This window comes from Embiotoca jacksoni, unplaced genomic scaffold (assembly GCF_022577435.1).
Source record: "Embiotoca jacksoni isolate LCO1_2020_lvr unplaced genomic scaffold, fEmbJac1.0.p SCAF_77, whole genome shotgun sequence".
In the NCBI taxonomy this organism is placed as follows: domain Eukaryota; kingdom Metazoa; phylum Chordata; class Actinopteri; family Embiotocidae; genus Embiotoca; species Embiotoca jacksoni.
The window spans coordinates 1,108,028-1,118,345 of record NW_027185433.1 but is presented as its reverse complement, the minus strand read 5'-3'; the positions used below and the strand labels follow the sequence as shown (position 1 = coordinate 1,118,345).

The 10,318-nt window shown below is 42.9% G+C and overlaps 1 protein-coding gene across 1 annotated transcript; it reads left to right on the top strand.

The window, feature by feature from the left end:
* Positions 1-739: 739 nt before the first annotated feature.
* LOC138215509 (synaptophysin-like) lies at positions 740-9,735 on the top strand. Its single transcript, XM_069177708.1, has 8 exons — positions 740-829; positions 2,866-2,931; positions 4,381-4,505; positions 4,607-4,805; positions 4,908-5,099; positions 5,651-5,848; positions 6,741-6,809; positions 7,037-9,735. The coding sequence occupies exons 1-7, from the start codon at positions 812-814 to the stop codon at positions 6,792-6,794; spliced, it is 852 nt and encodes a 283-aa protein (XP_069033809.1). The 5' UTR covers positions 740-811; the 3' UTR covers positions 6,795-6,809; positions 7,037-9,735.
* Positions 9,736-10,318: the final 583 nt, after the last annotated feature.

The following is a 10,318-nucleotide window of genomic DNA, read 5'->3' as shown; positions in this document are numbered from 1 at the left end:
AGGTGTGATGTGATGTGTACCTAATATTTACCTTCCCTCATTGTCGGTGGACTAAATATTTAAAACCAAGTCAACACAACTGAAAATAATGTAAGAGCTCTAATAAAAGTATAATTTATTGCAAAATGTAATATTTCCTTGTTTTAATTTATAACCAACACGTTTTCCTCTTTCATTTAACGGATTAATAAACAACAATTTATGTATATTAATATTTGGTTATGATTATTATGTTCACAAGATGTTTCATTTGTTTGTCCTTCAAAGTTAATCCTCGTTTTATACATTCAAAAGGAGAAGAAATCTTATATTTATGGATTTGGATTTCAACCAATCACGAAGGGATGTCCATCATCTTCAGTTGTTTTATATTCATGTTTCATAAAAGTTCTCTCGCTTCAAATTTAAATCTCCTTTTAATGAATTCATTTGAAATCCAGAGACTTGTTTACAGATCTGATTTGAACGTCACGTGAAACCATCTTCATCATCTTCATCATCATCATCCCGCGTCACAACCTCCTACTACCATGATGAAGCAGAACCCGCCCCCCGCCTCCCCCCCCTTCCATAGTTCAGTTTTAATCTCACGAATTAATTTTTTATTTTGTTTATTTCTACTTATTTATTTTGTTGATCGTCGCCTCGTCTCCTGTTTGTTTTAAAAAGCCGCCGAAGCTTCAGAATAAATTAAATACAAAATAAAAAGATGACGTGAGCGCCCCCCTCCCCCCTCCCCCTTCCCCCTACACCCCAACTCCTGCTCCCTCCCTCCCTCCATCTCCTCTCTCTCCTCTCGACAGGCGGCAGGATGGACGTCGTAAACAAGGTACCAAACACTTCAACCCATCATCCGGTTTTTATTTTTATTTTAATTTCACCGGTTCGGTTCAAGTTTATCTCCGTTTATGATCTTGTGGTTCCGGTTTTTTGGGGTGTGTTCGTGTGGCGTTTCGGGGCGGGGGGAGGGAGGGGGGGGTTGTGTTTGTCTCTCTGGGTGTAAAAGCATCTGTGTGTGTGTGTGTGTGTGTGTGTGTGTGTGTGTGTGTGTGAGGATGTTCGGGATCGATATTTCAGAGACGCAGCTGATTGATTCTTCAAGATCAGTGTGCGTGTGTTTGTGGGGGATGGAGGGATGGGGGGGTGGGGGGGGACTGCGGGATGTTGTGGGTTTTTTTTCCTTTTTTTCAGGGTTTTATTTCTTCCCGCGCTGCAGGAGGACCGAAATAATAATAATTTAAAAAAAACAACAACACCGTAAAAGCCAGAAATTAATATTTCAACAACCTCGTATTCGCGGGTGAGGAAATGAAATCCTACTGAGTGTGTATGTGGTTGTAAAATGGCAGCCGGAGGAGGATGAGGAGGAGGAGGAGGAGGGAGGAGGAGGAGGAGGGATGCTGCGGGAACAACCGGTCCGACGGGCTCTCGATGATTTCCAGCCCAACTGATCCGTGTTATTTAACCCGGTTTAAAGCAGGTTCACCCGGGTTCAGCTGCACCTCCTCCTCCTCCTCCTCCTCCTCTACCTCCTCTTCCTCCTCTTCAGCAGCTATAAGATGGAGACCAACAGAGAAACAATCACATCTGTTTAAATGTTCAACAAACAAAAAAGCTGAAGTTTGTTTGATTGATCAGCTGATTGATTGATCAGCTGATTGATTGATCAGCTGCATGTGCGGCTGGGGGGGGGGGGGGGGGGTCAGAAGAGTCATCAGCACAATTTTGGAGAATTATTTATTTGTTTATTGTTTTTTAAGCACAAGCTTGTAAAAATAATCCAGTGTCTCTTATCAAACCTTTTTTTTTGGGGGCGTGGCCTTCACTCATCTTCCTCTTTGATTGATGAACTTATTGATTGATCAGAAATGAATCGTTAGTCGAAGCCTCATTAAAACGGTGAAGTGCAGTGCTGCGGTAGAACGAGCTCAAATGTGTCTGATGGTTTGTTTTCAAAATAAAAGAAAAAAGAAAAAAAGCCTAAAATGTTAAAACGTGTTTAATATTTCATCATCAGCACATTTACAGTCCTCCGATTTGTTTATTGATCATTTTTTTATGGACTCTGGTTTCACCGACGGAAACAAACTCGTGAAACCTGAACACGACGTCGACGGAGAGAAACAGACGGAAATTTGAGTCCAATATTGATCTGTTTGTTTGAACACAGGATGTGATGCTGTCTGTCTGCCTGCCTGTCTGTCTCACTGTCCTTCTGTCTGTCTGTCTGCCTGTCTGTCTCACTGTCCTTCTGTCTGTCTGTCTGCCTGTCTGTCTCTCTGTCCTTCTGTCTGTCTGTCTGTGTCCGTGTGTCCGTCTGTCTCGCTGTCCTTCTGTCTGTCTGTCTGCCTGTCTGTCTCTGTCCTTCTGTCTGTCTGTCTGTGTCCGTGTGTCCGTCTGTCTCTGTCCTTCTGTCTGTTCGACCCCTCTATCCGCCCCGACCTCCTCTGCTGCGGTCATGATCCCTCCGACCACTAGAGGTCACCAGAACATGAGCATACGTGGGGTTTTTTCGTGTCGTTTGCTGAAACGACCGACGCCGTTGTTTTTCTTCGAGGACGATCCCTAAACTGTGGTTTTAATAACCCGAATCGATTTCCTAAAACATTTTTAAAAATGTCTGTAAAATACCTAAATTTAACGTTGCTATGACGACATGTTGTTACCGAGAAACGTGATCGCGTGCCCGCTCGGCGCCGAGGCCGACTCGGTGTGTTTACGTTCACTTGAGCTGCACTAACGTTGTCGCCTCCGACGCCCGGTTGAACCCGCACCTGAACGGCAGGTCGCCGGTGCGTCCGCCGCGGTTCATCGGGGCTTTTTGGCGGGAAAATAAAGGACTGTTTTGTGTGTGTCTGTCTGCAGCTGGTGGCCGTGGGCCAGTTCCGGGTGATGAAGGTTCCTCTGGGCTTCATTAAGGTCCTAGAATGGGTGAGTTCATCACACCGACACCTTCACCGCAAACAACCGCAAACAACACGGAAACCGCGACACGCAACCCATTTTCTATCTGTACAACAACGCTGAGTAACTCACACACAACCGTGATTCACGACTTCAACCGAACAACAGACCATTAAAATACCTCCTTCGGAGTAAATCCTAATTTTAGACCGTCCAACCTTTAGTCTCTGTCCTAGCAGAGGTTAGACAGGAAGTGATGTCACAACTTCAGCTGTGTGGTATTAAAACGCACACACACAAACACGGTGAGCAGATGGTCGCAGTCAGACTGTTCAATACGTACTTGCCAATGTGTGTGACTACTTGTTTATCCATCCTTGTGGGAACCAAAGCAGGTTGTTTTTTTTAAGACCTCGTGAGGACATATTAGCAGAATGGGAACATTTGGTGAAAGTGGGGACACATCAGAGAGGGATGGACATTTGTGGACATTTTAGGAAGTCAGGACAACGTCTCCGGGACAATCTGAACTCACAGCTGGAGTTGTGACATCACAACCGTTGTGATCCAATAATGATGAAACCATCGTGATAGAAAGAAATTCAACCGTTTTACAGACTTCTGGAAAAAAAAACTGGGGATATTTTGTTTTTCGTTTAATACTGCCAGCGACCGCTGGGATACGTTGCACAGCAGAGGGGTTGTGGGTTTACTTCTGAAGATAGACGCGATGATGAGTCATCGTCCTGCAGGAGCCGACACCTCCGCTTCAACAGAACTGCACCCAAAAAAAGATCGAATTTAAACTATTTTAAGGCCGCGGTTCATCGAAAGCTGGAGGCTTTTTACTGAGGACGCTGTGTTGTACGGGTCAAAGGTCAACTGTACTCGGTCTGAATGATGTCAGAGGATCCTCAACCTAATAAACAATACAACCTACCGTAGTCGTAGAGCACTTCCTTTTTCCAAGTGACAAAATAAATCAAAATTAAAACATTTTTAAGTGCTTGAAGATCCAACTATTTCTAATGTCCTGCAAGAGACCCGATAAAACCAAACACTGTGGTCCAAATTCAGAGATTTCTTTGAAGTTGATTGGATTCGCGTCAAATCGAAAGCCTCATTTTGATCCGCTCCCGTTTGCCCCGGGAAAAGATTCCAGGGCTTAAAGTCGCCATCAGGTGTTTCCATGTTAAAGGATCATTGCGCTTTGTTTCGATCTGCTGTGTTTCCATTAATGTGTCTGCTGCGTTGTACAGATTCAGGGAAACGAGGAGTCGTACTAAAAAAAAAATAATCTATCAGTGCGGAAAACGCTTTCCGACAAACCTCATTTTTTACAGGCAGCAGTTTCAATTTTGCCGACATCAGCACGACCCCATCGAGGCCACGACAAACACATTAACCGGGATTATCCTTTCAGTAATATCCGAAGTTGTTACTTACGATTTTTCGTTGCTCCTTTTTTCCTCCGAGTTCTTCGCCATCTTTGCCTTCTCCACCTGCGGCAGTTACTCCGGGATGTTCCGGATGTCGGTGCACTGTCAGAACCCGAACGACAGCGACTTGAATCTGGAGGTGGAGTTCGAGTATCCGTTCAGGTCAGAACGTCCAAACCGACCTCTTCCACCGGGAAATCCTCCCGAGCTTTTCCTCTCTCGCCGTCACTTGACCCCGACCTTTGAACTCTTCCCTCCGTCAGACTCCACCAGGTGTACTTCGACGCCCCCACCTGTAAGGGCGAAGACAAGGAGCGCCTCTTCCTGGTCGGCGACTACTCCTCCTCGTCCGAATTCTTCGTCACCATCGGCGTCTTCGCCTTCCTCTACTCCACCGCGGCTCTCGGCGTCTACGTCTTCTTGTTCGAAAAGTACAAGGAGAACAACAAGGGCCCGCTGATCGTAAGTCTGGGCTGCCCCCCCCCCACCCCTCCCTCCCGCCCCCCCGCCCCCATCCCCCTGACGCCATTGCGGCGCACCTCACACCGTGTGTGTTTTTTCCAGGACCTGGGAGTGACGGCCGTGTTCGCCTTCATGTGGCTGGTGAGTTCGGCGGCCTGGGCCAAAGGTCTGTCCGACGTGAAGACGGCGACCGACCCGGACAGAGTGATCACGATGATCTCCGCCTGCAACGTCGAAGAGAAAAACTGCCGCGAAGTCCACGACCCGGTCATGTCCGGACTCAACACCTCCGTGGTAAGACTCTCACCCGAGGCCGAGGTACCGTCATCGTAAGGGGACGTTTACGGACACTGGGGAAGAGGGGGTGGGCAGACGTGACCATATTTGGGTGAGTTGGGGAGGAGTTGGACAATTATTTGTACATTATGCGTCGTTTTCAGCAGATAACGTTAAAAATGGCTATCTCATGTAGCTCACAAAAAAAACCATCTGACTTCCCGAGGTTGACATTGTTTTTCAAGTCGAAAACCTGACTGCACCACAGGCCTGTCAATCAAACAGCCCCGCCCCCCCCTTAAAAACCTGCCTGTGTTCGAGGCTAATGACACCATAATGACTTGTGGAATACATTTATAGATTTTGTATTTCAGGAGAGAAGTTGATGCTTTTTCAATGGGAGTCTACTGGAGTTTTTTTTTTTTTTTTTTTTTTGAGCTAGCCCCTAGTGGCCCTCAGTGGTATTACACTTTAAAGCACTTCTGTATCATTTGAGAACTTTGGCTTCTTTTTTTAAGATGACAAAAAGATGTTTGTCAAATATTAACCTTCGTTGCCTCCTCTCGCAGGCGTTCGGTTTCATTAACCTGATCCTGTGGGTGGGAAACCTCTGGTTCGTCTTTAAGGAGACGGGCATCATCGCTCCCTTCATGCGGGCTCCGCCTCCTCAGGACAAACCTGTTGCCCCAGACGCGTATGAACAGGATCCGTACGCCAGCAACCAGGGAGGCTACCAACCCGACTACAACCAGCAAGGATACAACCAGGTGAACTGACAAACCATGAAATCTGAGGGGAGGAGCTTAGCAGGAGGGCTGTGATTGGCTGGTTAAATTTAGGTTAAAACATGATTACATTTCTTTAAGTTCTCTATATACATATTTAAATGTTGTTTTTAGACTCTTAGCTTTGCAAATCTGGGAATTTTATTAACTTATAAAACAGATCCCAACCAGGAACCAGGACGTGTTTCATCTAGCTTAGCACAAAGGCTGGAAACACAGAGGGAACTGTGTCTAAAGAGTTCAAAAGACACCAGTCTACCTTTGGGAACTCCAGCAACGCCCCGAGATGGCACCAAGGAAATCTCACATTTATTTTACGAGGTGCAGTCAAAATGTTTAGAGACCGAGGAAACCTTCATGAGGAAGTATTCAGATTGTACCTGAGTTCCACACATTATCGTGACCGCTGGTAATGTGAACATTTGTGATGTCACCGTGGACCTGAAACTGGAGCAGAGAAACATCCAACTGTTCCTGAGCTCACGCGATGATTTCCACTACAGATTCTTTACTTCTCCAAGACAATTTGCATCAATTCAAAGATCATAACAAATAAAGATCAACTCCGGTGGGACTCGAACCCACAACCTTTGAATCACTTCTTTTGGTGTTCAACTATCAACTAGAAGTCCAACACACTATCCATTGCAGCACAGAACCACATGGTGCATTGGGAAAACCCTGTTGCCATGGCGACGCAGTTCAGGTGGTGTCTAAAATCTAACTTTTTTTTTTTTTTTTTTTACTATTTTCTGACATTTTACAGACAAAACGAATAAAATCCATCGATCGAGAAAACAATCGGCAGATGAATTGATAATTAAAAAAATAGGACCCTCCTGGAGTACCTGAATGTTTCCGTTTTCTCCTCCAGGATGCAGAGAGCGGCCAGCAGGCGGCGCCCACCTCCTTCTCCAATCAGATGTGAGCTGACAGGAAGTGGGTGAGTCCCTGAGGCGTCGAAAATGTTCTTTAAATGCCTTTAAAATTCTTCTGATGTCCACGTGAATCACTCGTATTTCCTATAGTTTTATTTTAAACTTAAAAAAACAAATGTTATTTATCTAAGTCTTCGATTTAAACGTTAATAATATGACCAACAGGTTTTATTAGAGAATTTTACCATAAATCATACTCGGCGTTTATATTGTTTTGTCTTTTCCTTCACAGGGAAGCGTCGGAGTGAACCAGCAGTGGGTCGCCTGCAACCTGCCCACAATACAACACTCCTGTGTGTCTGTATGTGAAATTAACGGGCACGGGGGGGAGGGAGGGAAAGAGGGAAGGGTTTTAGATGTTCGCTATAAAGAATCGATGTGTAAATGATTAAAAAATAAGGAGAGTTATAAATATACAAATCAAAATATAAAAATTCGCACAAACCACCAAAAAAAAGCATGAAGGAAAACAGCGACGGATCGAAAAACCTCTGAAGCGTCACGAAGACGTTGGTCAGAGTTCTTCATATTAAAGCACATAATCTGTGGAGAGAATGTATGTTTGTGTTGTAAAGATATCACCCTGAACAGATATATATATTATAGACTGAATTAATTATTCCCGTATCCTATTGAACCTAATAATAACCCCCGCACCCCCTGTTATATGCCCCCCCCCCTGTTATATGCCCCGCCCCCCGGTTATATGCCCCGCCTCCCACGTCAACAGAGCCAGGTGGAAACTGGATCCAAAATGGCTCCCGGTCATTTACAGTTTGCACCGTTTTTTTGTTTTTTGTAAATTAACGGGCTCAGCGGAGGCTTCGTTCTGCCGTCTGATACATTCCTGCTGCAGAAAAAAACGTCCGTCTGAATAAATTATTACGAGACTCACACTTATAAACATGTGACCGTAATTCCATCGAAAAATACGACACACGCAGAAAAGTTTCAATTCAATCAAAAGTGAGAGTCCATCATGTTAGCAAATGCGTTTTATCGTGTACGACGTAAATGAAAAGGAAAAAGTAATAAAACGCCTAAAAACCCTAATTCACAGAAATGTAAAAATATAACAAAAAGACGAGCCGTCACTTCGCACTAGAACTTATGATACGTGACGTGTTCACATTTTTGTTCATTTAAAATAAACCGTGTCGTAAAAGCTGAATTAATGTTCGCTTCACGACTGTTAGCCGGCTGAGCTGCGATGAAAGTTCCCGAAATAAAACCCAATTAAACAGTTAAATCTTCTGCGGTTGCCGCGGCTACATTTCATTTCGTGTTCATAATAATGATATTAGCAGATAACGCTAAATGGCTCACTGACTGTGTCGACTGATATTTGCATTATTAAACAACAAAAAAAACAATGAATAATGACACTGAATCACAAAGAAAAACAACATGCATGAGGAACTGTGCTGCTTAACGAACTCTAAGAGAAATTAAAATAGAATAGCATACGTTAGCTCGATATATTGCACGTAGACAACATCAAACGATGCTTGTTTATTCTGTTGACTTTAAGTTTAAGCTAATCTCCTGCAGTTACTGTGGTTAGCTAGCGTTAGCTAACGTAAAATTAATTGACCACGTTTCAACTGAAAGTTGCGATAACACGCATAAAGCTAACGCCGAGGAGGAACAAAATGGATGCCTGAGCAACCTCCATATGCTTCCTTGAAAAATGAAGAAAACTTCCTGCGTTGCCCCTTCACATTAAAAGTCTTGAGTTTTTGTTTACAATCTTCAGATGGACGTTTCTGTCACCGAGAGCAAGTTCAAAACGTTGCTGTTTTTAAATTTGTTTTACTTCACAATCACATATTCGGCTCTCAGCCAATCAAAAGTCTTTCTGGAAAGTTCTGGGACTGAAAGAAAAAAAACGTAACGTACGGGTGTGCGATATGATGAAATACGGAAATATTTTATCGTTAATTTAAAGACCCGATAACGGCAACAAAACAAGTGTTATAGTTTTACATGTTAGCATTAACGCAACATTTTGTTTTCTTTAAATATTCGGTAGAAATAACGTAAAGGTTTGAACTTCCCATCTCTTGTGATTAAACCACTTCCTGAAGTTACGACTCTTTTTGGAACTAACCTGCTTTCTAACTCGCGCTTTTTGTTGCCGTGCGTTAAGTTACGCAAGTGATTCCGTTACGCTAACGTAAATATGATGTCATTACGTAAACAAGTTGGAATATTTCCATTATCACGAAATTAGTTTTATTTTTTACCATATTAACAATTGTACCGATGTTCTTGACAGCGGTACGATGTAGCTCCTCCCTCACGTGAAGCTCCTCCCCCTTCCTCTTCTTCCGCTTCCTCTTCTTGGGTTGTTTTTCGGAAAGTGAAGCTGTTTCTAGCGTCAGTATCTTCCTCCGCATGGTGACGTGTTTTCTGCTCGTGTTGTTCAGTCAGTGATGATCAGTGTGATTCTACTTCCTGTTTCCTGTGCAGGTGTGTGTGAGAGAGAGAGAAGAGAGAGAGTGTGACCTTACCTGTCCATACTTCTTCTATCTCTCTTCATCTTCTTCTGTTTTTGTTTTATTGTTCGTCTCAATTTCTCTCGATCCTGAACCCGTTTTCTTCTTTTTCCTCCTCTTCCTCTTTCTTTCCTTATAATTCCCTTTTTTTTTTTTTTAATCTCCTCCTCTTCCTCCTCCTCTTCCTCCTCCTCTTCCTCCGTCCTTCTTCTCATCGTTCTTTGTGACTCTCTTCTCGGCCTCTGTAATGTGACTTCCAGTGTGACGATATTGTTACTCAGCATCAGTAACCATGGTGACGGTGTTGACAGTGATGATAATGATGATGTGTGTGACTTGTTGCTATGGAGACGCCCCTCCCTCCTCCCTCCTCCCACCCCCGCTCACCCGCTGTCTTTATTCAGTGGAAAGTTTCAATAAACAACTAACTCGTCTCAGTCTGATTCTTTCTGTTCGTGAACACGAGTGAACGGATGAATGAATGAATGAATTATCTAATGGACAAATTAATGAATCAATAAAAGGATGAATGAATGAATGAATTATCTAATGGACAAATTAATGAATCAATAAAAGGATGAATGAATGAATGAATTATCTAATGGACAAATTAATGAATCAATAAAAGGATGAATGAATGGATGAGTTATCTAATGGACAAATTAATGAATCAATAAAAGGATGAATGAATGAATGAATTATCTAATGGACAAATTAATGAATCAATAAAAGGATGAATGAATGAACGAATTATCTAATGGACAAATTAATGAATCAATAAAAGGATGAATGAATGAACGAATTATTGAATGGACAAATTAATGAATCAATAAAAGGATGAATGAATGGATGAATTATCTAATGGACAAATTAATGAATCAATAAAAGGATGAATGAATGAATGAATTATCTAATGGACAAATTAATGAATCAATAAAAGGATGAATGAATGAATGAATTATCTAATGGACAAATTAATGAATCAATAAAAGGATGAATGAATGGATGAATTATCT